The 27707-nt window shown below is 41.7% G+C and overlaps 1 protein-coding gene across 1 annotated transcript in view; it reads left to right on the top strand.

Moving 5' to 3' along the window:
- The window catches only part of LOC143809939 (isoaspartyl peptidase/L-asparaginase-like), a 131977-nt gene extending 108976 nt beyond the window's left edge, over positions 1 to 23001 (top strand). Inside the window, exons 6-7 of the mRNA XM_077292886.1 lie at positions 648 to 758; positions 22294 to 23001. Coding sequence (XP_077149001.1) covers positions 648 to 758; positions 22294 to 22502 — 320 coding nt within the window. The 3' untranslated portion in view covers positions 22503 to 23001. The remainder of the gene's footprint in view (positions 1 to 647; positions 759 to 22293) is intronic.
- The last annotated feature ends 4706 nt before the right edge of the window (positions 23002 to 27707 follow it).

The following is a 27707-nucleotide window of genomic DNA, read 5'->3' as shown; positions in this document are numbered from 1 at the left end:
TTTACCACTATCTCAGAATCACCAAGATCCGTTGAAGCGTTCCAGAGTTATAACCTCACACAGTGGTCAGAATGGTAAAAATTGGCCCGGTCGTTAACATGCAAACCACCCTTGGGGCTTAAAGGGTTAAAGTAATGATGGCCACTCGTTTTCCTTTACTTAGCTGCTTTTTTCTTGCCATAATACAAATTCTAACAGTCTAGTCAGTAGGACTATCAGCTGTGTATTCACCAGACTTCTGCACAACACAACTGATGGTCCCAACCCCATTTATAAGGCAAGAAATCCTACTTATTAAACCTGACAGGGCACACCTGTGAAGTGAAAACCATTCCCGGTGACTACTTCTTGAAGCTCATGAAGAGAATGCCAAGAGTGTGCAAAGCAGTCATCAAAGCAAAGGTGGCTACTTTGAAGAACCTAGAATATAAGACATAATTTCAGTTGTTTCACACTTTTTTGTTAAGTATATAATTCCACATGTGTTAATTCATAGTTTTGATGCCTTCAGAGTGAATGTACAATTTTCATATTCATGAAAATACAGAAAAATCTTTAAATGAGGTGTGTCCAAACTTTTGGTCTGTACTGTATATATACATACATTATTTTTTGTGCGTCTATGTATTTATGTCTATATTTTCTAGGATCTGGAGCATATGCAGACAATTTTATTGGGGCAGTGTCTTCAACTGGCCATGGAGAGTCTATCATGAAAGTTACACTTGCAAGACAAGTACTTTTTAATATGGAAAAAGGTAATGATTTATAGTAAAAAAAAAAAAAGTCAGTTAGTTACTTCTGGCATGTGTCTGCATTTAAGGAAGACTTACGTCAAAACGCATTGATCTGTTCCCATGGTGTACAGTGCCCGACATTATGACTTTTCAACTGTTTTAACCAATATGGAATAAAGGTTATTTTTTTAGCCTAGCTCCGCCTACCACTGGATCACTTTTTCATTTTCCACGTGTCTGCATTTAGTTATGTGTCAAGTTCACCATATATTTTTTTTAATAAATCTAAAAATAGTTTTTATTTTTGTTGTATATATATTTCCTTTGTATTGAAATTTACAGTGCTAGCCTTTTTTTCTCCATTCCCTGCCAGTGATTAGAATATATAATTCAATCTATACATGTATTCTAATTTTGATTTTGATGTTAGGAAAAATTGGTTTTATCTATCCTGGTGCATAGGACATACAGTGGCTTGTGAAAGTATTCACCCCCTTGGCATTTTTTTGTGGTTTGCTACCTCACTACCTGGAATTTCACTATTTTTTATGATTTTCCTCAGTTCATTTAAAGGGAACCTGTCAGCAGGGTCGCTACAGCATAATCGCATGGTTACTGTGCACTTAATAATCAATAGCAGCTGTTGGCGATCTCCGAGAGCTGCTACTGCGCAGGTGCCGGTGGCGCCATCTTGGTGGAGGACATTTTGTTTCATCTAAAGCAAGATGGTACCACCGGCGCCTGCACAACAGCAGCTATCGGAACTCTATACAAACCGATAGCTGCTACTGCGCAGGCCATTTTCAAAATTCGTTTTTTTTCCTTCGCCCATGTAAATCTGCGAAAGGGATTATTACGTGCACAGTAACCATGTGATTATGCTGCAGCACAGGTCTCATGGCTGGCACCTGCCTGCAGTAGCCTTTTTTTAATTATGTTTGTGATGGTATTCATTATGCAGACTAGGGGGCAGGTCAGTGAGGGATCAGTGACCTGTCAGCAGTCTGCATTATAAATATCTAGTCAGAGCACCACATACAGCAGCCCCGCCTTAGGGCACAAGAATCTCATTAACACAAAGCTGAAAATAAAGATAAACAAACAGCCACAAGATGGATTTCATCAACCAAGGTATCATTTTACTCAGTATAACGGCGCCGACCAGACACTATCTGTAGGTTACTATGCACAACCCTGCTGACAGGTTCCCTTTAAGGCCGGAGTCACACTACAGCGAGATACGGCCGAGTCTCGTAGGTTAAAAACAAGCTCTGGCACCGGCACTCCGGAGCGGAGCGTGCAGCTCCATGTATTGCTATGCGGCCGCACGCTCCGCTCCGGAGTGCTGGTGCCAGAGCTTGGTTTTAACCTGCGAGACTCGGCCGTATCTCGCTGTGTGTGATCCCGGCCTAAAGAACATGCATACAACTGTGAACTTGTGCTTAGCTTTTCACTCCCCTAAATTCAGTACTATGTAGGGCCTCCTTTTGTGGCAATTACAGCTGTAAGTCGCTTTGGATGTTTTAATGAGTTTTCCATATCCTGCCACTCATTCCTTAAGGCAAAACCGCTTGTCACTTAGTGACTATGGACTATATGCACTACCCAAGCCCTCAAACTAGGGTCAGCCTAGGCTATATCTATTCCCCGGATTACCCCGGATGGTGGAAATGCCAGGGTCTTGTACCTTGCTATGCTCCCATCTTGACCCTTATCTGTTCACTCCCCCTCCCATGGAGGTTTGATGCCAAAGTGTATTTGAAAACACTAGACAGACAGACAAAACTAAGCAGACAGGGATAAAAAAAAATCATTCAAATGCACTCACAAAACAACAGAGTGGGCAATAGGGGAGGAAAAAGAGGCACTAACCAAATGGGAGGTGATGAGGATAAACACACAAACTAACTCCCAGCAGAAATCTCCTGAAAAACTCTCCAACCGCCTACTCCAAACACTGAATCATTTCTTCAACTCCAAACCAGGTGGAAAAACTATAAATGGCAACTCCCAAGTGACAAATATCAAGCATATTTACCAGAGGGGAGAGGCCAACACAGAACAGCTGAGACAATTAACCCCTTAACCCCCAAGGGTGGCCTGCACGTTAATGACGGCCAATTTTTACAATTCTGACAACTAACTCTGGAACGCTTTAACGGATCCTGATGATTATGACAATTTTTTCTCATGACATATTGTACTTCATGATAGTGGTAAAATTTCTTTGATATTACCTGCATTTACTTGTGAAAAAAATGAAATTTGGCAAAAATTTTGAAAATGTAGCAATTTTCCAACTTTTAATTTTTATGCCCTTAAATCACAGAGATATGTCACACAAAATACTTAATAAGTAACATTTCAAACATGTCTACTTTACATCAGCACAATTTTGGAACCAAAATATTTTTTTTTTTACTTGGTGAGTTATAAGGGATAAAAGTTGACCAGCAATTTCTCATTTTTACAACACCATTTTTTAGGGACCACATAACATTTGAAGTCACTTTGACGGGTCTATATGATAGAAAATACCCAAGTGTGACACTATTCTAAAAACTGCACCCCTCAAGGTGCTCAAAACCATATTCAAAAAGTTTATTAACCCTTCAGGTGTTTCACAGGAATTTTTGGAATGTTTAAAGAAAATTGAACATTTTACTTTTTTTCACAAAAAATTTACTTCAGCTCCAATTTGTTTTATTTTACCCAGGGTAACAGGAGAAATTGGACCCCAAAAGTAGTTGTCCAATTTGTCCTGAGTACTCAAATACCACTTATGCGGGGGTAAACCACTGTTTGGGCACATGGTAGAGCCCGGAAGGGAAGGAGCGCCATTTGACTTTTCAATGCAAAATTGACTGGAATTGAAAAAGTTAAATTTTGGTTTCATCTGACCACAGCAACTTCCTCCATATATTTGGGGAGTCCCCCACATGTCTTTTGGCAAACTCAAAATGAACCTTACAATTTTTGTTAGCAAGTAAAAACTTTTTTCTCCCCACTCTTCTATAAAGGCCACCTCTATGGAGTGTACGGCTTATTGTGGTCTTATGGACAGATTCTCCAGTCTCTGCCTGGGAACTCTGAAGCTCCTTCATGGTTAGTTTTGGTCTCTGTGCTGCCTCTCTGATTAGTTTCTTCCTTGCCCATGCTGAGAGTTTTGGTGAGCGGCCCTTTCTTGGAAGGTGTGTTGTGGTACCATGTTCTTTTCATTTGATGATCATGGATTTGATGGTGATCTGGGGGATCATTAGAGATTGGGGTGTTTTTTAAACCCAACCCTGTCTTGTTTGTCTCAAAAACTTTGTCCTTAACTTGTTTGCAGATCCCCTTGGTGTTCATGGTGTTGTTTGGTTACAGGTGCCTCTTGCTAAATAGTGTTGCAGCCTTTGTGGCATTTCAGAAAAGGTGTGTATATACTGAAAGACCATGTGACGCTTAGATTGCAAACAGGTGGAGTTCCTTTCACTAAGCATGTGACTTAGGAAGGTAATTGTTTGCTCCATAAGTTTTTAGAGGCTGCATTGCAAAAGGGGTGAATATATCTGGACATGCCAATTTTTAGCTATTTGATTCCATATTTTTAATATATTGCTATATTTTTTCACTTCACTTCATTAACTTAGACTATTTAGAGGTGACGCATCACACTCTGATTGCGAAAATATTTAAACAAAGGTTGTAATGTAACAAAATAGGTAAAAAGCCAAGGGGGGTGAATACTTTCTCAACTCACTGTATTGAAATGAGATTGCAATCTGATGTGAAGTAGTGCATAAAATAACTAAACTTCATAAAAAATGATAAAAATCTTTATTGCATGTTTGTGTGTAAAATGTAAGAGATATAACAAATTGTATTGACATTATAAAGTTTATTGTTGTGAGGTTTATATTGCTTACAGGTCCTTCTCACAAAATTAGAATATCATCAAAAAGCTAATTTCAGTTCTTCAATGCAAAAGTTGAAACTCAAATGTTATCTAGAGCCATTACAAACAGTGATCTATTTCAAGTGTTTATTTATGTTAATGTTGATGATTATGGCTTACAGCCAATGAAAACCCAAAAGTCATTATCTCAGTAAATTAGACTACTTTATAACAGCAGCTTAAAAAATTATTTTAACCCCTTCCCGACCTGTGACGCCATGTAGGCATCATGAAAGTCGGTGCCAATCCGACCTGTGACGCCTATGTGGCATCATGGAGGGATCGCGTCCCTGCAGATCGGGTGAAAGGGTTAACTCCAATTTCACCTGATCTGCAGGGACAGGGGGAGTGGTACTTTAGCCCAGGGGGGGTGGCTTTGCCCCCACGTGGCTACGATCGCTCTGATTGGCTGTTGAAAGTGCAACGGCCAATCAGAGCAATTTGTAATATTTCACCTATGAAAAGTGGTGAAATATTATAATCCAGCCATGGCCGATGCTGCAATATCATCGGCCATGGCTGGAAAACCTAATCTGCCCCCCGCCACCAATCTCCTCCACCATCCTCCGTTCTGTGGTCCGCTCCCCTCCGTCCTCCTGTCCGCTCCCCTGTCCTCCTATCTGCTCCCCCGTGCTCCGATCCCACCCCCCGTGCTCCGATACCCCCCTGTGCTCCGATCCCCCCCTCATACTTACCGATTCTCCCAGTGTCCGTCCGTCTGATCCATGGGCGCCGCAATCTTCCAAAATGGCGGGCGCATGTGCAGTGCGCCCGCCGAATCTGCCATTCCATGTACATTTTGATCACTGTGATAAAACCTATCACAGTGATCAAAATAAAAAAAATAGTAAATGAACCCCCCCTTTATCACCCCCATAGGTAGGGACAATAATAAAATAAAGAAAATATATTTACTTTTATTTTTCCACTAGGGTTAGGGTTAGAACTAGGGTTAGAACTAGGGTTAGGGTTAGGGCTAGGGTTAGGGTTAGGGCTAGGGTTAGGGCTAGGGTTAGGGTTAGGGCTAGGGTTAGGGTTAGGGCTAGGGTTAGGGTAAGGCTATGTGCACACGTATTCTGGTCCTCTGCGGATTTTTCCGCAGTGCAAAACTGCTGCGGATTTACCGTGGTTTTTCTGCGGATTTCACTGCGGTTTTACAACTGCGGTTTTCTATAGGAGCAACTGTAAAACTGCTGCGGAATCCGCAGAAAGAATCTATGCTGTGGAATGTAAACCAATGCGTTTACGCACAGTTTTTTCCACAGCATGTGCACAGCGTTTTTTGTTTCCCATAGGTTTAAATTGAACTGTAAACTCATGGGAAACTGCTGCGGACCCGCAGCTGTGGAATTGCTGCTGATCCGCAGCATTTTCCGCAGCGTGTGCACATACCCTTAGAATTAGGCTATGTGCACACGGTGCGGATCCGCAGTGGATTGGCCGCTGCGGATTTGTAGCAGTTTTCCATCAGGTTTACAGTACCATGTAAACCTATGGAAAACCAAATTCGCTGTGCCCATGGTGCGGAAAATACCGCGCAGAAACGCTGCATTGTATTTTCCGCAGCATGTCAATTCTTTGTGCGGATTCTGCAGTATTTTACACCTGTTCCTCAATAGGAATCCGCAGGAGAAATCTGCACAAAAATCACTGGAAATCCATGGTAAATCCGCAGGTAAAACGCAGTGACTTTTTTTTAACGGATTTTTCAAAAATGGTGCTGAAAAATCTCACACGAATCCGCAACGTGGGCACATAGCCTTAGGGCTAGGGTTGGAATTAGAGTTAGGGTTGGAATTTGGGCTAGGGTTGGAAATAGGGTTAAGATTAGGCTTGTGGTTAGGGTTTTGGTTAGGGTTAGGGGTGTGTTAGGGGTTAGGGTTATGGTTAGGGTTGGGATTAGGGTTAGGGGTGTGTTGGGGTTAGGGTTGTGGTTTGGGTTGGGTTAGGGTTGGGATTAGGGTTAAGGGGTGTGTTGGGGTTAGGGTTGTGGTTAGGGGTGTGTTGGGGTTAGGGTTGTGATTAGGGTTAAGGCTAGAGTTGGGATTAGGGTTAGGCACACCAGGGGTCTCCAAACACAACATGGCACCACCATTGATTCCAGCCAATCTTGCGTTCAAAAAGTCAAATGGTGCTCCCTCGCTTCCGAGCCCCGACGTGCGCCCAGTGGTTTACCCCCACATATGGGGTACCAGCATACTCAAAATAGACAAACTGGGCAACAATTATTGGGGTCCAATTTCTCCTGTTACCCTTGCAAAAATAAAAAATTGCTTGCTAAAACATCATTTTTGAGGAAAGAAAAATGATTGTTTATTTTCACGGCTCGGCGTTGTAAACTTCTGTGAAGCACTTGGGGGTTCAAAGTGCTCACCACATATCTAGGTCAGTTCCTTGGGGGGTCTGTTTTCCAAAATGGGGTCACATGTGGGGGTTTCTACTGTTTAGGCACATCAGGGGCTCTGCAAACGTAACATGATGCACGCAGAGCATTCCATCAAAGTCTGCATTTCAAAACGTCACTACTTCCCTTCCGAGCCCCGACATGTGCCCAAACAGTGGTTTACCCCCACATATGGGGTACCAGCTTACTCAGGACAAACTGGGCAACAACTATTGGGGTCCAATTTCTCCTGTTACCCTTGCAAAAATAAACAATTGCTTGCTAAAACATCACTTTTGAGGAAAGAAAAATGATTTTTTATTTTCACTGCTCTGCGTTGTAAACTTCTGTGAAGCACTTGGGGCTCAAAGTGCTCACCACATATATAGATAAGTTCCTTGGGGGGTCTAGTTTCCAAAATGGGGTCAGTTGTGGGGGGTTTCTACTGTTTAGGCACATCAGGGGCTCTGCAAACGTAACATGACGCTCGCAGACCATTCCATCAAAATCTGCATTTCAAAACGTCACTACTTCCCTTCCGAGCCCCGACATGTGCCCAAACAGTGGTTTACCCCCACATATGGGGTACCAGCTTACTCAGGACAAACTGGGCAACAACCATTGGGGTCCAATTTCTCCTGTTACTCTTGTGAAAAAAAAATTTCGGGCTAAAAAATAATTTTTGAGGAGAGAAAAATGATTTTTTATTTTCACGGCTTTCCGTTATAAACTTCTGTGAAGCACTTGGGGGATTAAAGTGGTCACTGCACATCTAGATTAGTTCCACGTGAGGTCTAGTTTCCAAAATGGGGTCACATGTGGGGGAGATCCAATGTTTAGGCACACAGGGGCTCTCCAAACGTGACATGGTGTCCGCTAAGGATTGTAGCTAATTTTTCATTCAAAAGTCAAATGGTGCTCCTTCCTTTCCGAGCCCTGCCGTGTGCACAAACAGTGGTTTACCCCCACATGTGAGGTATCGGTGTACTCAGGAGAAATTGCATAACACATTTTAGGATCCATTTTATCCTGTTGCCCATGTGGAAATGAACAAATTGAGGCTAAAAGAAATTTTTTGTGAAAAAAAGTACTTTTTCATTTTTACGGATCAATTTGTGAAGCACCTGGGGGTTCAAAGTTCTCACTATGCATCTAGATAAGTTCCTTGGGGGGTCTAGTTTCCAAAATGGGGTCACATGTGGGGGAGCTCCAAAGTTTTGGCACACAGGGGCTCTCCAAACGCGACATGGTGTCCGCTAACGATTAGAGCCAATTTTTCATTGAAAAAGTCAAATGGCGCTCCTTCCCTTCCGAGCCCTGTCAAGCGCCCAAACAGTGGTTCTCCCCATATATGGGGTATCAGCGTACTTAGGACAAATTGTACAATACATTTTGGGGTCCAGTTTCTCTTTTTACCCTTGGGAAAATAAAAAAATTGTTGCTAACAGATCATTTTTGTGACTAAAAAGTTAAATGTTCATTTTTTCCTTCCATGTTGCTTCTGCTGCTGCGAAGCACCTGAAGGGTTAATAAACTTCTTGAATGTAGTTTAGAGCACCTTGAGGGGTGCAGTTTTTAGAATGGTGTCACTTTTGGGTATTTTCAGCTATATAGACCCCTCAAACTGACATCAAATGTGAGATGGTCCCTAAAAAAAATGGTTTTGTAAATTCCGTTGTAAAAATGAGAAATCGCTGGTCAAATTTTAACCCTTATAACTTCCTAGCAAAACAAAATTTTGTTTCCAAAATTGTGCTGATGTAAAGTAGACATGTGGATAATGTTATTTATTAACTATTTTGTGTCACATAACTCTCTCGTTTAACAGAATAAAAATTCAAAAGTTTAAAATTGCAAAATTTTCAAAATTTTAGCCAAATTTCCATTTTTTTCACAAATAAACTCAAAAATTATCTACCTAAATTTACCACTATCGTGAAGCACAATATGTCATGAAGAAACAATCTCAGAACCACTAGGATCCGTTGAAGCGTTCCTGAGTTATTACCTCATAAAGGGACACTGGTCAGAATTGCAATAAACGGCCAGGTCATTAAGGTAAAAATAGGCTGGGTCATGAAGGGGTTAAAATCGGAAATGTTGGCCTACTGAAATGTATGTTTAGTAAATGCACTCAGTACTTGGTCGGGGCTCCTTTTGCATCAATTACTGCATCAATGCAGCGTTGCATGGAGGTGATCAGCCTGTGGCACTGCTGAAGTGTTATGGAAGCCCAGGTTGCTTTGATAGCAGCATTCCACTCATCTGCATTGTTGGGTCTGGTGTCTCTCATCTTCCTCTTGACAATACCCCATAGATTCTCTATGGGGTTAAGGTCAGGCAAGTTTGCTGGCCAATTAAGCACAGTGATACTGTTTTTTTAAAACCAGGTATTGGTACTTTTGGCAGTGTTGACAGGTGCCAAGTCCTGCTGGAGAATGAAATTTCCATCTTCAAAAAGCTTGCTGGCAGAGGGAAGCATGAAGTGTTCTAAAATTTCCTGGTAGATGGCTGCACTGACTTCTGTCTTGATAAAACACAGTGGACCTACACCAACAGATGACATGGCTCCCCAAACCATCACTGATTGTGGAAACTTCACACTAGACCTCAAGCAGCTTGGATTGTGTGCCTCTCCACTCTTCCTCAGACTCTGGGACCTTGATTTCCATGTGAAATGCAAAATTTACTTTCACGTGAAAACAACACCTTGGACCACTAAGCAACAGTCCAGTTCTTTTTCTCCTTGGCCCAGGTAAGACGCTTCTAGCGTTGTCTTTTAGTAATGAATGGCTTGACACAAGGAATGCGACACTTGTAGCCCATGTCCTGAATACGTCTGTGTGTGGTGCCTGTTCAAGCAATGACTCCAGCAGCAGTCATTTTCAGGTTGAGGTTGATGCTTCTGAGATTGGAGCAGGGGCTGTCTTGTCTCAGAGAAGCTCTGATGGCTCTGTGATGAAGCCATGTGCTTTCTTTTCTAGAAAGTTTTCGCCTGCCGAGCATAATTATGATGTTGGCAATCGGGAGTTGTTGGCAATGAAGTGGGCATTTGAGGAGTGGCGACATTGGCTTGAGGGAGCCAAGCATCGTGTGGTGGTTTTGACGGATCACAAGAATTTGATTTATCTCGAGTCTGCCAAGCGGCTAAATCCTAGACAGGCTCGATGGTCGCTGTTTTTCTCCCATTTCGATTTCGTGGTTTCGTACCTTCCGGGCTCTAAGAATGTGAAAGCTGATGCCCTTTCTAGGAGTTTTGTGCCTGACTCTCCGGGAGTTCCTGAACCGGCTGGTATCCTCAGAGAGGGGGTGATTCTGTCTGCCATCTCCCCTGATTTGCGGCGGGTGATGCAGGAGTTTCAGGTCGATAGACCTGACCGTTGTCCACCGGAGAGACTGTTTGTCCCTGATAGATGGACCAGTAGAGTTATTTCCGAGGTTCATTGTTCAGTGTTGACGGGTCATCCTGGGATTTTTGGGACCAGAGATTTGGTGGCTAGGTCCTTTTGGTGGTCTTCCTTGTCACAAGATGTGCGTTCTTTTGTGCAGTCCTGTGGGATTTGTGCTCGGGCCAAGCCTTGCTGTTCTCGTGCCAGCGGATTGCTTTTGCCTTTGCCTGTCCCAAAGAGGCCCTGGACGCATATTTCCATGGATTTTATTTCGGATCTTCCAGTCTCTCAGAGGATGTCTGTCATCTGGGTGGTTTGCGATCGTTTTTCTAAGATGGTCCATTTGGTGCCATTGCCTAAATTACCTTCCTCCTCTGATTTGGTTCCGCTGTTCTTTCAGAATGTGGTTCGTTTGCATGGTATTCCGGAGAACATTGTGTCGGACAGAGGGTCCCAGTTTGTGTCCAGATTTTGGCGGTCCTTTTGTGCTAAGATGGGCATTGATTTGTCTTTTTCTTCGGCTTTCCATCCTCAGACAAATGGCCAAACCGAAAGAACTAAGACCTTGGAAACTTATCTGAGATGTTTTGTTTCTGCTGATCAGGATGATTGGGTGACTTTTTTGCCATTGGCTGAGTTCGCCCTCAATAACCGGGCTAGTTCTGCTACTTTGGTTTCGCCTTTTTTTTGTAATTCTGGTTTTCATCCTCGTTTTTCCTCAGGGCAGGTTGAGCCTTCTGACTGTCCTGGTGTGGATTCTGTGGTGGACAGGTTGCAGCAGATTTGGAACCACGTAGTGGACAATTTGGCGCTGTCACAGGAGAAGGCTCAGCGCTTTGCTAACCGCCATCGCTGTGTGGGTCCCCGACTTCGTGTGGGGGATTTGGTTTGGTTGTCTTCTCGTTATGTTCCTATGAAGGTTTCCTCTCCTAAGTTTAAGCCTCGTTTCATCGGTCCTTATAAGATTTCTGAAATCCTCAATTCTGTGTCATTTCGTTTGGACCTCCCATCATCTTTTGCCATCCATAATGTGTTCCATAGGTCATTGTTGTGGAGGTATGTGGTGCCTGTGGTTCCTTCTGTTGATCCTCCTGCTCCGGTGTTGGTCGAGGGAGAATTGGAGTATGTGGTGGAGAAGATCTTGGATTCTCGTGTCTCGAGACGGAAGCTTCAATACTTGGTTAAGTGGAAGGGCTAAGGTCAGGAGGATAATTCCTGGGTTGTTGCCTCTGATGTCCATGCTGCTGATTTGGTTCATGCCTTTCATTTGGCTCATCCTGATCGGCCTGGGGGCTCTGGTGAGGGTTCGGTGACCCCTCCTCAAGGGGGGGGGTACTGTTGTGAATTCCGTTGAACTCCTGTGGTTGTGAATGGTACTTTGTTGAGTTCTGTTCATGGGCTCCCTCTGGTGGCTTTGAGTGATACTGCTGGTCTTTAGCTGGGCTCCAGCTGCCTCGTTTTCTGCAGTGCTGGTTGCCTATTTAACTCCACCTAGATCTTTACTTGTTGCCAGCTGTCATTGTATTCAGTATTGGTTCAGTTCTCTCTGGGACTTCACGTGCGACCTGTCTCCTCCTGGAGAAGCTAAGTTCATGCTAGTTCATTTTTGCTTATTGCTTTTGGAAAATGTTTCTCAGTATATGATAAGTTCAGTCCAGCTTGCTTATATGCTATTTTCTTGCTAGCTGGAAGCTCTGGGGAGCAGAGTTGCTCCCTCACATCGTGAGTCGGTGTGAGGGTCTTTTGTACTCTCTGCCTGGATATTTAGTAGTATTTTATACTGACCGCACAGTTCCCTTGCTATCTTCATACTATTTAGTACTAGTGGGTCTCTTTTGCTAAAACCTGTTTTCATTCCTATGTTTGTATTTTCCTCTTAACTCACCGTCATTATTTGTGGGGGGCTGACTTTACTTTGGGGAAATTTCTCTGAGGCAAGTGAGGCTTTTGTTTCTCTCTAGGGGTAGCTAGCTCTCAGGCTGTGAAGAGGCGTCTAGGGAGAGTTAGGTACGCTCCACGGCTGCCTATAGTGTGTGTGATAGGATCAGGTTTGCGGTCAGTAAAGTTCCCACATCCCCAGAGCTTGTCCTATATTTCTGGTTTACCTATCAGGTCATTCCAAGTGTTCCTAACCACCAGCACCATAACACAGTCCACTCCTTGTGAATTTCTCCAAAATTTTTGAATGGCCTTAACCTAACAAACCTTTCAAGGCTGCGGTTATTGCAGTTACTTGTGCACCTTTTTCTACCACACTTTTTCCTTCCACTCAACCTTCCATTAATATGCTTGGAGACAGCACTCTGTGAACAGCCAGCTTCTTTTGCAATAACCTTTTGTGGCTTACCCTCCTCGTGGAGTGTGTCAATGACTGCCTTCTGGACATCTGTCAAGTCAGCAGTCTTCCCCATGATTGTGCAGTCTACTTAAACAGACTAAGGGACCTTTTTAATTGCTTTGGAAGCCTCTGCAGGTGTTTTTTTATTATTCTAATCTACTGAGATAATGACTTGTGGGTCCTCATTGGCTGTAAGCCATAATCATCAACATTAACAAAAATAAGCACTTGAAATAGATCACTCTGTTTGTAATGACTCTATATAATATATGAGTTCCACTTTTTGCATTGAAGAACTGAAAAAGATTAACTTTTTGATGATATTCTAATTTTGCGAGAAGCACCTGTGTGTTGTTTATGATAGTCAACAACATCAGTAACTTGGTCCTAAAATTGCCTTCAACGGATCGCATTTTCCTGCCATTGGAGACTGAATCTGAGTTGTCATAAGATATACAAATCAGTTATGATATACTCCTCAGAAGGTGATTCCAGAGACATGCATCACTTTAAGCTCATCGATTATGCGTTAATCCAGTAATGAACTTTGTAGCTCACACATATCTCCATATTGCCCTAATCGTTAAATTAAGAGCAGAAAAGAGTTTGTTGGGTGTTATTTACATTATGTTGAATCTGGAAACAGATTCAGGAATGAGACAGAGAGAGACAGCTACTCAATGAAGTAGATCAGACTTACAAATCTATTAACACAGCTGCTGAAATCCATTCATTAGTGTTACATCCATAGGCCAACTACATATGTTATGTGTTAGGGCTGGCGGAACGCACCAAATAATAAAAGGGTAGTAGTAAGGTGCGTTCGCAGCCCGGGGTCTTCCGTGCAGAGATGTTACCTGCTCCTCGGTAATGGCGGTCACTGTATGGCCGTATAAAAGTAAATGCAAATAAGAATTTAGCGCACTGAGTGCGCGCAGCCTTGCTCTGGCGAACACCACTAACTGCCCTAACTAGGGACTGGAAAGTGCTCTAGTTGCGCACGGCGCCTCACTGGCGAACGCTGCTAAATGACGCTGTACTTAGTGCTCTGTGCTGGATTGCACTATCTGGCGCTGTACTAGCTTCACACAATAGTGATGGGCGAGCACTAAAATGCTCAGGTGCTCTTTGCTCAGGTCGAGCAAATTGGAATACTCGGGTACTCCACCCGAGCACAGAGCCCAATGTAAGTCTATGGGAGACCCGAGTATTTTTACTGCGATCCCCCCGGGAGTCCTTTTAAGGTCTAAAAACGTCTGAAAATGATGGAAACACTGCTCAAGTGACACGGGAACATCATGGGGATCGCCCCTGGAAGCATTTCTGACTCCTAGGTCACAGCTGTAAACAATGTTGTCACAGTTTCACATCATTTTTACAGGCGCACCAAAAAACATACAAAAACGAAAGCAAAATGGATTTTGCTGTGAAATATGTTAAAAAAACATCTTTTCTAGGGTAAAGAATTATATAAAGCAAAGTAACTAACCCCAACCAAAAATGTTCTTCCACCACTTGGGCTATGTTCACATGCAGCGTTTTTGATGTTTTTTTTTTTTCAAATTTAGCATTGCTTTCAACCAATACAAATGCATTCACTGTGAAATGTCATTGTAACATTGAACAACCCTAGCTGGTCATGTGTTGTGTGACACATAAGCAGATATATCTTGCTTAATTTATGGAGGAGGGACTCTTAAAGTCACAGAGCCTATTTTTCGAGGGGCATCAGATGGCATTAATGTTCTTAAAGGGCCATTAAACAGTGGGTCTCCTATACTGTTTTGCCTATGCAGTCAGTGGCTGGGCTGCCAAAAATTCTGATCCACTCCAATATCCCTTTTACGAGATGTCCCAAAGTTGCATGCAGACGTACTTTACGGCCTCATGACAAAATTGTTCCTATTAGAAGAAAGTGTGTCTCCCATACTGCTTGCTTATGCACTGAATGGAAGGCCTGCCCTGCACCAATGTTACATGCACTCCAATAACCCTTTGAAACCAAGTACTGGATGGCCAAATGAAACAAAAGTTCACATTATTATTATTTTTTTATTACCATAAATTTTGTCCATGAAGTGAATGCAAGGCCTGGCCTGTCTCAAAGTTACATGCACCCCAATAAGCCTTTCAGCAAACATACTTTACAGCCTCATGACAAAATTGTTCCCATTAGAAGAAAGTGTGTCTCCCATACTGTTTGTTTCCATGAAGTGAATGCAAGGCCTGGATGTAATTTCCATGCACCACAATCACCCTTGGAAGAAACGTGGGGGAGGGTCTCAAAAAAATTGTCACATTAAAAACGAGCGCTTTACCTATACTTGGAATGCCCATGCACTAAGTTTATGAGCTAACAAACATTTCCCCCTGGGGGTACACCTTTTTTAAAATTATTTACGGGCATCATAAACACCCTTTCCAAAAAATAGAATAACTGTTGCATCACTGAATCTGTTCACCCTCATGTTCTAGTGGTGGTGCCTGAAGAGACATAGAGGATGTGCTCATATATCTCTATTCCCATTTTAAAGGAGTGGGTCTCCGACACTTTTAATGCCCATACACTAAGTGTATGGGCTGACAAACATTTCCCCTGGGGGAGTAAAAAATGTTTTTGTTTCAAATTAGTAACGGGCATCATAAAAACACCCTTGCACAAAATTGAGTGACTTTTGCATCACGGAATACGTTCACCCTGGTGTTATAGTGGTTGTGGATGATAAGGATGAGGATAAAGGTGAAGATAACACCAAATAGACAAATCAGGAAGAGTATACCCATGTGTGTTTGTGAAGAGGTGCATGAGAATACACCTCCCCAAAAAAGACAATGTATTTGAGGTTATGTTTCGCTGTTTTCATCCAGTGGTGTACAGAAGTCTTGCCCAATCCAGCCCTTGTTCATTTTTAGAAGAGTCAGCCTGTCAGCATTTTCAGTTGACAGGCAGATGCGCTTATCAGTTATAATTCCACCAGCGGCACTAAAAACCCGCTTGACTGAACACTAGCAGCAGGGCAGGCCAGGACCTCCAAGGCATAGAGAGCCAGTTCATGCCATGTGTCCAGCTTGGATACCCAATAATTAAAAGGCACAAAGGAATCACGGAGGACATCTGTACGATCAGCAAGGTACTCCCTCAGCATCTTCCCAAACATTGCACTTCTTGCCTCCGTGCCGGCGCAATGGGAGGGTCTGAGAAAACTGTTCCAGAACTTTGCCATTGTTATCCTGCCTGTGCTGGATTGTACTTCTGTCTCTTTTGCCTGTACTCTTTGTTTCTACAACAAACTCTGATGTCTGCTGCCAGCATTCTCAGATGGGAATTTTTTTAGTAATTCCGCTACCAACCAGTAATGAGTGTCACCAAAAATTTTAATAATGCGAGCGTCACGGGAAACGCAGCGCAATATAAAGTCAGCCATGCGTGTCAGACTGCTAACAGGCAAGACTTCTGTGTCCTCACCAACAGGATGACTGACCATGCTGTCCTCCTCCACCTCATCCTCCTCCACCTTTTAAAAAAAAGAACCCCATGGCAATGGGGGATGAGGATGGTCTGATATGACCCTTTAACAGACTTTCCGTGATATAGTCCTTCATGGCTGGCCTTTCTGGACGAGAGATATTGTACAGTCTGCTCTTTGGCAGCTTGGCACTAGGAACAAGATTAACAGTGCAGTCATAAAGAGGATGGGGAGGAAGGTCTTGGCACCCCTGCTCCAAGAACACATCCCCAAAATCAGACAGGTATTTCAGCACAGACTGGATATCCACCTTAGTAAGCCAAGTATTCAAACAGTGTCCTTGACAATTCTCACTCCACTTTACCACTTCCTGAGTCGGCCAATCTACCACCAGATTGTGCAGAGTGAGCCAAAAAAGTCTATTACCTCTGAGTGCATGGCCCCTGCCTGAAGATGTAAACCTTGGACGACTTGAGTAAAATATTCCTGTCTCAAAGGGGCGGAGTCGACAGCAATTATGGGTATGGGTCTGGACAGAGTATGTGGATTGAGGCCTTGGACTTGGATGAACCTAGTGTCAATCAAGTTAAATCCCACCTCACTGTCTGGAAACAAAGGATACGATGGCTAGCACTCAACTTAAAGATTAGAATGACAGTGCTAGTGAAAGGGGCCAGTGGTCCCATAAACAATAGTTCAAAAAAATCACTGCACATGTACGTGTTGAAAATTATGCCTCAAGTGAGAATTTATTAATAGTGATTGCTATTAATAAATTCTCATTTGAAGCATAATTTTCAACTCGTACATGTGTAGTGATTTTTTTGAACCACTGTCCAGATATCCAGACTTGTCTACCTTAATTTCACCCAGGTGAATTTCAGCTGGCAGAAAAAGTTGTGTCCAAAGGAGGTGATAAGTACACCTGGTTGGCTAACCTCCCCAGAACCCGGGTCACTAGGTTTCCCGGTGGCTTTTTTACTGTGAGGTCAGGAAGGAAATGTGCCCATGACTACCTCAAGTGAGACTGGAGTCCCATACATGGCTAAAGCATCCTTCACCCTTACTGTAAGCCTCTCACAGAACTGACTACAGATTGCAGGGTCATTCCACTTAGTGTCCGTGGCCCACATCCGAAACTCAAACTGAAGTTGGCGCAGTGTGGACTCAACCAAGGAGACACGGCTGGGGTCATCATATATAAGGCCCAGAATCATAAATTCCTCCACTGTCTGAGGCGACTGAGAGTCAGACAGGAGAGAAAACGCCCATGCTTGGGGGCCCCCCTGAAGGAGCAAGATTATGATCCCCACACGATTCTCCTCTGTACCTGAGGAAACTGGACATAACATGAAGTACAGTTTACAGGCCACCCATAACATAGCAATCTTGTCATGTCCCCCAGAGAACCTGTCAGGAAAAGCGATCTTGGGCTCCACTATGGTTTGCCTGAGTGATGAGATTCCCACACCAGATGTATTAGAGTGCTGCAAAACAACCATGTGTAAATCTGCCACCTCTAGACTGAGCAGCTGCAGTTGCCCTGACAGAGCAATAATAGGATCCATAATGGACCAGAAAAAATGGTTATGGTCAGAGCTAATGTCATGACTCATCTTTCAGGTGACTCGGGACCAGGTACTCCTTCCCTGTCCCTAACACTAGGTTGCACCCTAGCTCACCCTATTCCCTGGGATACTTCTGAAAGTGAAGTTGTCGGGGAAGCCACCCTTGCCATATTTCCTGAATCAGCCCTATGTCTGTTCTCTTAACCTATGCAGGGAAGAGGGACACTGCCGTGCATCGCAGTATACCAACCCAAGAAACAAGGCAACACGAACAAGGGTAACTGAAAATAGCAGGCATACAAATATTCACTCACAAATAACAGGAATGCACCAGGGAGTAGAGACTGGGGAAAAGCCAAAGGAAGAAGAGGGTAGGGAATTATCACACTTACAAACCCACGCAGCAGTCACAGATAACTTCTCTGAACTCCTTCTCATATAAACACCTCTCCTCCAAGCCATGCAGCATAAACTTGCTCTGTCATGGGTTTCAATCAGGACCCAGATTATAAAGGGGATGGGAGTGGCTAACTGAGCACAGCTGACAGCTCAGATCACCAAAGCTCCCAACATGGATGATTAACTCCTGTTCTGCCAAAATAAATTAACACCATTTAAAAAGAAGGTGAAGTGCTTCTTTTCAGAGCAGGAGTAGTAGTAATCAGATGCTGTGGTCTTAGAATCATAGAATGTTAGAGTTGGAAAGGACCTCCTGGGTCATCTGGTCCTCCTAGCTTTGTGTCATCAGCAAATTTAATTAGTTTACTCTCAATTCCTTCATCTAAATCAGTGATAAAGATGTTGAACAATACAGGGCTCAGAACAGAGCCCTGTGGTACCCCACTTGAGGCATTTTTCCAACTGGATGTGCAGCCATTTATGACCACTCTTTGGGTCCGATCACTAAGCCAATTATGAATCTGCCTAACAGTTGCCTTGTCTATTCCATACTTAGTCATTTTTTAAATAAGGATTGTGTGAGATACTTTGTCAAATGCTTTGCTGAAGTCAAGATATACTATAGCTACAGGATTTCCCTGATCCACCCAGTCAGTGATTCTGTCATAGAATAAAATTAAGTTAGTCTGACATGACTTATTAGTTACAAACCCATGCTGACTCTGTTTAATCATTTCATTCTTATCCAGGTACATACATACATGTTGTTTAATAATTTGTTCAAAGATCTTTCCTGGTATAGACGTCAGACTCACCGGCCTATAGTTCCCTTGGTTCACCTTCTTCCCTTTTTGTAGATAGGAACAACATTTGCTCTTCTCCAGTCTTCTGGAACTTCTCTGTTATGATCCTTAGTGGCTGAGGATCACGAATAGACCAGCAAGTGAACAAACCAAGGACAAGCTCTAGGGAGATGGTAACTGGACTGATCGCAAATCTGAACCTATGCAACACAACTAGAGGTAGCCGGTGAACGTGCCTAAAAATTTCCTAGACGTCTCGAGCCAGCCTGAGGAACTAGCTACCCCTAAAGAGAAAGAGAGACCTCGCTTGCCTCCAGAGAAATAATCCCCAAAGATATAGAAGCCCCCAACAAATATTAACGGTGAAGTAAGAAGAAGGCACATACGTAGGGATGAAATCAGATTCAGCAAAAGAGGCCCACTAGTACTAGAAAGCAGAAAATAGAGCAGGGGTCTATGCGATCAATAAAAAACCCTTACAAAATATCCATCCTGAGATTTCAAGAACCCACGCACCAACTAATGGTGTGTGGGGAGAAACTCAGTCCACTAGAGCATCCAGCAAGCGAGGGAATCACATTTTAGCAAGCTGGACAAGACAACATGATAAACACTGCTGATCAAAAAAATGAGCAAACAAAACTTAGCTTGTCCTGGATGGACTGGGAGCAAGGTAGTCAGAAGGAATCTGAGTAGCACTGATTACATCGACATCCGGCAACAAATGGAAGTAAAACAGAGCTAAATAGGAACCTCCCAGAGGATAACGAACCAGCTGATAGCCAGAGACCAGCAGGATAACAAACAAAGCCACCAGGGGGAGCCCAAAGCAAAAGTCACACCATACCACCAGTGACCACAAGAGGGAGCCTGAAAACAGAGTTCACAACACTTCTCCTGTTCTCTAAGAATTTTCAAAGATTATGGAAAGTGGTTCAAAAATTTCTTCTGCTATCTCCTTCAGTACTCTGGGGTGTAATTTATCTGGACCTGGAGACTTGAATTCATTTATGTTAGCTAAGTGTTTCCTCACTATCTTTTTGTTTATAGATATCCTAGATTCTTCTATTACCTTATTAGGTCATTTGTTGTTACATTTCCTTTCTGAGAGAAAACAGATGCAAAATAAGAATTTAAAAGTTTGACCTTCTCAACATCCTTTCTTACCATTTCATAATTTTCATCCTGTAAAAATCCTATAGCATCTTTGACTTTTCTTTTACTTTTGGCATATCCCCAAAATCCTTTTTTATTGCTTTTGACATCTCTTGCCAGTCTTCTGGCTCCTCTCTGTTGTGTTAGCCCCGTGACAGCAGCCTAATAGTTTGGGCTTCAGTAATAGGCTGCAAATCAGATACTGTGCACTACATAGAAACACCACATAAATATATCATTATGTATTTTATCTAGCATTTTTAGAACCCATATGTGCAGGTAAAAATAAATATACAAGTAAGATTACAAGGAAGGAAAAGTTGTGAAATTATGAGATTCATAGGACCTATGAACAAGTTAGTGATATGCAAATGATGAAAAAATAGAAAAAAAATGTCAAGACATCTCAATTTATTTAGTATTGATAAGGAGAACCTAGTTCAGAAATACATGCACTTACATGCCTTGGCATGCTTATCACTGAGGTTATTAATGGTTGCCTGAAGAATGTTCTGATTTCCTGAATACACTTGGCAAATCATCAGGATCCATAGCTCTCCTTACATTTATTGTCTAATGACAAACCAGATGTGCTTCATGGGAGAAAATTAAGGTAATGTTACAGGCCAAGACAGCGTGTTTAACCACACAGGCTGCTTTCAGTAGCAAGAGCAACATGTGGCTTTGTGTTGTCGATCATACCACTAATTCCATGACCAAATCAATGTAACTCCAACCTATAATGAAGGCTAGAGAGGTACAGCTACAGCACACTATGCTACCCCACACCATAATCCCTGGTCAAGGATGTACCCTCGTGAAGGTCTCATCATTGGCCTCATGCAACCACTCTCAATGATTCAAGGTGCAGAGCAAGACGTTAATGGATGATGGAATATAAGTCTATCCTCTTCACCGATGAGTCTAGCATTTGCATTGAACACAATGATGGACGAAGATTGGTCTGGAGAACACATGAGCAACACCATGAGGCCTTCATGAGGGTATGTGACACTGGTACTACTGCTGGGATTAATATGTAAAGTAGCATGATGTACAGTAGCAGGACCCCTCTAGTTTACACTTCAGGTACATTAACAGCTCAAGGTTACACTGATTTGCTCATGCAACTAGTGGCATGGCCATGTCTCCATAGTGTACCAGAAGATGTTTTTCAACATGGCAACACCAGGCTGCATGTTACTCTTGCTATTGTGAGCAGCCTGCATGGCTTAAATGTGCTATCATGACCTGCAGCGTTTCTGGACTTGACTCCTGTCAAGCACATCTGGGATGTCATTGGTCAGAAATTGCAAAGCGAGTTGCCAGCAGCAGATATTGATGATTTGTGTGTCCATGTGCAATCAGTGTGGCAGAACATTCCATGGATACCCATTAGTGACAGCATTGATAATATGCCAAGGTGTAAAAAAATGCTGAATAAATTGAGATATTTAAAACATTTGGTTTCCATTTTTTCATCGTATACATAACATTCACCTATCTATGATTGCCATAATCACACAACTTTTCTTTCTTGCGGTTGCAATTTTAATATTGAGGGGTATAAGTTACACTTTCTAAACTAAACAAATATATCACCAGATTTATCAATACATATTGCACACATTATTAAATAAGTCTTAAACTTGATCAAGTTGGTGGACTTATTTTGAAAATCCAAGCCAGAGTCTCTCTATAGTCCTTTTTGTAAGTTAATCCTCAATTTCTGCCCAAGTAGCCTGATTGAATGCTCTTCTGTGCCCTTCCTGCACTGCAGAATTATTACACCGCTATGTACTAGCAGTAGCTTTTAAGCTGAATAGGTAGAGAATGAATTCCCTGGACTCAGAAAATACATACTTTAATGCCAGGATTCTACGTTAAGATTTATATTTTCAAAGTATATACAACATCCTCATCGGGTCTACAAGATCTATTTAACATGTATGTAGTTTGAAAAAATTCTGTATGACATCATGTATTGTTATAAAATGTTAAGCTCTATGGGATTTTCAGGGTCCACAACACAGTTAATGTAATACTTTACTTTTAGTAGATATATAGTCAACTATTGCCTATTTGTATCTAATATGCAGTATTATCTTTTTAATTAGGAGAGCCTCCACAGAGTGCAGCAGACCATGCTCTGGAATACATGAAGAACAAAGTACATGGCGGAGGCGGCTTAATTGTTGTTAGCAAGTCAGGGGAATGGGCAGCAAGGTTTACTACAACAAGAATGGCATGGGCTAGTGTTGAAAACAATTTATTAACCTATGGGCTCAATCCTGGAGAAAATTTCCGAGAATACATACTCCCGTAAAAGTATGTTATGAGATAATACTGCTACTATATAATATTTGTTGTACATTTTAGTTATTACCATGCAAAATTGAAGACCTACCATGTTCAGTAACACGTGCATTACATAAAGATCGGTGATCTTTCCAACTGTTCTAATAACTTTACCTGTAATGTATTGTTGGATTACATTTGTGTTGATTTTTTCTCTATATAGTGGACTCATGAAACTTTTTGAGAATACTTACTACGTGGTTGATAGCATGTTACAGAAATATAATATGGTGTTAATCAAATTTGTCATAATAGATCTGTTTTATTCCCATTATCCTGTTTGTCAAAATGTCACAACGAGAATTTTGTGCTATTCAGTTGAGATGAGCGAATCTTTTGAAATTCCACTTCACCAATTTCACTGAACTCACAGAATTTCACTCAATTTTACCGAATTAATAATAAAAAAATGCCAAACTGTCCTGAAAAAAATGTGCTTAACACTTATAGGTTCTGTATTCAATCCATTTTATGCTCTTTAATGCAATCTTACACTGCCATGCTGATCACCCTATCTGCCAGTACACTGAAGGCTGGATAAAAAAACTTCATAATAGCAAATTGGGACAGCACTTGCTACTGATCCAAATTGTTGACCCAGAAATTGGGCTAAGGGTATATGCCAGAGAAAGGACAGTGCAGGTATGACTGAACTTGGCTGGTCAGGTGGTGTGTCTCTGTTGGCTGATGTGGATCACTTTGACACAGCATGAGATAATACATCTGGTTTATTATGCCAAATATACTGTAATTACTGCTACTGAAGCCTTGGTTATGTGTAGCAGTGGTAATGCTGTCATAGGCGGTAGAGCATTGTCTCTACGGAGCTTAGAGAGGTCTGCTGGTGAGATACGTGGTTGGTTGGCATCTGCTCAGCAAAAGTTCAACTGAGCTGGAAACACAGTTTGTCCTGTTAATGTACCTATTTTGACTCCCATTTGGAGGCACAAAATAATTCAACCCATTTTATATGCGTTATAAGGTAATTTTCTAAGTAATAACTCTAAATAGTATTTATCAAATAACAAATATCACCATATTGTTTCTGAACAAGTCTGATATACCAAAACTAATAAACCAATAATAAACAACATAAAGGGTATAAATACCGCCACACAATGACCATATTATCACCATACAGTGCGATATAGGCAGTAATATCGGTGTTGATCTTTGTAAAGAGATATATTTTCTGTAACAGCATGGACATTTGCTGTGGTTCCCCCATACCAGTGATTCCCAAACTCCAGCCCTCATGGCCCCCAACACAATATGTTTTCAAGATTTCTTAGCTATTGCACAGGTAATGCAAAAGGCTTAAGAAATTGCCGGAGGCTCTCTCCTCTCTGCAATGCTAATGAAATCCTAAAAACATGATCTGCTAGGGACCGTGAGGACTGGAGTTTGAGAAACACTGCTCTATACTCACGCTATCCTAGTCGTAAACATTGTTACCCACATATGGGCCCACTCAGATATTTTGGTCCGCTTTGCTGAAATCCTTGTTACGCCTCTGTACCGTAATATTGGTGTAATACGCCTAGTTGACAAATTTGACTACTAAAAGAGTCAAGCAAATAAAAGAATAGTTTGTGACATGACATGCACACTTTGTGTGATAGACAGTCACAGCTAAATGTCAGTGTTTTTAAAATGCTCTTTTGTATTATTCTTAACACCATTCTCCCCTTCCCAAAAAGGAATAAACAACAAAATTTGATGCCTAAAAACAACAGAGATAAAAGCCATATTATTGCTGTAGCATGTACGAATGTCAAATTTGACTACTAAAACAGGTATGCAAAAAAAAAATCAGTTGTTTGTGACACACATTATTTGTGTGGTACATAGTTGAAGTTAAATATCTGGATTTTTTTTAATTCTTTTTTGTATTTTTTAACACAATTATTCCCCCTTTTCCAAAAAGAAATGAACAAGAAATGCTGAGAAAGCATTCAAATCATAGCATCAACAATTGGCCATAGTATGACATGTATAGATGTCAAATTAGAGTAATATAGCAGATGTGCAAAATCTCATTACAGTAGTTTGTGACATGCACCCTTTGTCTGACAGACAGCAGTTTAGATTTAGTTTACATTGAGCAGCGTTATCGGCTTCCTGTCTTCATTAGGGGTAATGAAAAAGATGTACCATTGAAATGCTGCAGCTGCAGTAGCAATGACTGTCAGATGCACTACAGTTGTGCTCAAAAGTTTTCGTACCCGGCAGAATTTTTGCTTTCTTTGTCTTTTTTCAGAGGATATGACTGATAACTCAAAAACTTTTTCTCCACTCATGGTTAGTGGTTGGGTGAAGCCATTTATTGTCAAACTACTGTGGTTTCTCCTTTTTAAATCATAATGACAACCCAAAACATCCAAATGACCCTAATCAAAAGTTTACATAACCCATTTCTTAATACTTTGTATTGCCCCCTCTAACATCAATGACAGCTTGAAGTCTTTTGTGGTAGTTGTGGGTAAAGTTCTTTATTTTCTCAGATGGTAAAGCTGCCCACTCTTCTTGGCAGAAAGCCTCCAGTTCCTGTAAATTCCTGGACTGTCTAGCATGAACTGCAGGCTTGAGATCGCGCCAGACTGGCTCAACGATATTGAGGTAAGGAGACTGAGATGGCCACTACAGAACCTTCACTTTGTTCTGCTGCTGCCAAAGACAGGTCAACTTAGCCATGTATTTTGGATCGTTGTCATGTTGGAATGTCCAAGTACGTCCCATGCGCAGTTTCCGGGCTGGCTGATGATTGCAAATGTGCCTCCAGTATTTGCTGATAACGTGCGGCATTCATATTTCCTTCACCTTTGACCAAGCTTCCTGTGCCTTTGTAGCTCACACATCCCCAAAACATCAGCGATCCACCTCCTTGTGTTACAGTAGGAATGGTGTTCCTTTCATCATAGGCCTTGTTGACCTCTCTCAAAATGTAACGTTTATGGTTGTGGCCAAAAAGTTCAACTTTGGTTTCATCACTCTAAATTACCTTGTTACAGAAGTTTTGAGGCTTGTCTCTGTGCTGTTTTGTGTATTGTAGGAGAGATACTTTGTGACATTTGCACATTAATGGCTTTCTTCTGGTGACTCAACCATGCAGCCCATTTTTCTTTAAGTGCCTCCTTACTGTGCATCTTGAAACAGCCACACAGCTAGTTTTCAGAGAGTCCTTTATTTCAGCTGATGTTATTTGTGGGGGGGGGGGGGGGTTTCATCCCGAACAATTTTCCTGGCAGTTGTTGACAACATTTTTGTTGGTCTACCTGACCGTGGTTTTGTTATTACAGAGCTCCTGATTTTCCATTTGTTAATCACAGTTTGAACGCTGCTGACTGGCATTATCAATTCCTTGGATATCTTTTTGTATCCCTTTCCTGTTTTATACAGTTAAACTACCTTTTTCTGTAGATTCGGTGACAATTCTTTTGCTTTCCTCATGACTCACAATCCAGAAATGTCAGTGGCCAGATGAAAGATGCAAAAGTCTGTCTGGATCCCAGAACTTCACTCAGCTTTTATGCACACACACTGATTACAAGCAAACAGGTCACAAGCAAAGGATGTTACCTTTAGTAGCCATTCAAACCTATTTGTGTTAACTTCTGTGCATGTTATCAAAATCACTAGGGTATGTGAACTTTTGATCAGGGTCATTTGGATGTTTTGGGTTGTCATTTTGATTTAAAAAGAGAAAACACAGAAGTTTGACAATAAATGGCTTCACCCAAAAACTAACCATGAGTGGAGAAAAAGTTTTAGTGTTATCTTTCATATTTTCTGAAAAAGGCCAAGAAAGCAAAAATTCTGCAGGGGTATGTACACTTTTGAGCACAATTATATTTATAACTTTTGTTATCAATCACTGTTGCTGCCAGCTATAATAGCTCTCTCTCTCTCTCCCTATCAATTACATTTTATTGCAGTTTCTTTTTTCACAGACTACACCAATCTTCTTCACTGCTGCTATTGTACAGCACACATTATCTGTACAATGTGACCACTGTTTATAGACTTTTCTTATCACTATTGCAAAGCTGTGAACTTTGACACACACACAAAAATGGCTGCTGCATTCTCTGTCTTTGCTTTTATACAGGCTATTATAATTTCTTATGATTGACAGTGTTATATAATGTGAGGTATTATGAGTAAGCCTGCTTGGTCACACCCAAGGTCATGTGAGCCTTGTCTTGCTGATGCAGTCTTAGGCATTTTGCAAAACTGTGGGCATTTTGATTATTTATGTGAAGCAAATATCAAATTGTTAGAATTTGCTGTGTCCAATGAATTCCAATAGATGGTCCGATTCATTCACATCTACTCTTTAGTTAACAGGAAAAATTACAGAATAATGTGGATTCATACTTATCCAAGACTATTTATGAGCTGGGTCAACTTCTGTCCTTCAGGTTGCTATGTATTCCTACATACATCTCAAACTGTCAATCACTGCACTAGTGTTGTTGGGGGAGGATCTGAAGTGACCCTTCACGGTTGACCCAGTGATTTCCAGATTAATCCACAGGGCATTGCCGGCAACTGAGAATGACCAGACGGAGACGTGTCTCTCTTTGGGAGGATCAAGCAGATCTCTAAGCCCCGTTTATTATGTCACTTCTTTTGTAGTTTTAGCAAGTTATACTTCAGCCAATAGTATAAAATCACGCTTGCAGCACTTAACCTATAAAAATGCAGGAAAACCGGAAACTACAAAATATAGAATGTATATGGCCGTGTCTACGTGGCATAGGAAAAAAAACAGCTTGTGCATCAAGGTCTTGCAGAACAATACACCCTCAGTCTCATATCTTGTTCAGGCTAGAACAATCTGGCCCCACAACAACAATGAACTTTTACCCAGTTAAATAACAGAATTTATTTTGTAAACAACAAGATGGAGTAAAAAAAGCACAAAATGAAGCCCGCTTTACTCTTTCTTAATTTTTGTCCTTCACAGTGTCATGGAGAGCCAAGAGTTGTGCTCCCCTCATACATTTTATGGCTCATATTTATGACATAACTCTTTCATCAATCCTGGTAACGAAACAGCAGAAAATCTTTTGTTGTGCCACTTTGGCAATTAGGAGTATAAATCATGTAGATGTAATATGATGCTTTGAAAAGGCAAAATATAGTTACAAGGTTAGATCGTTTTAATTCT

The sequence above is a fragment of the Ranitomeya variabilis genome, chromosome 2 (genome assembly GCF_051348905.1).
Source record: "Ranitomeya variabilis isolate aRanVar5 chromosome 2, aRanVar5.hap1, whole genome shotgun sequence".
NCBI lineage: Eukaryota > Metazoa > Chordata > Amphibia > Anura > Dendrobatidae > Ranitomeya > Ranitomeya variabilis.
The sequence above is the reverse complement of the archived record's forward strand: the minus strand, read 5'-3'. Positions and strand labels throughout refer to the sequence as shown.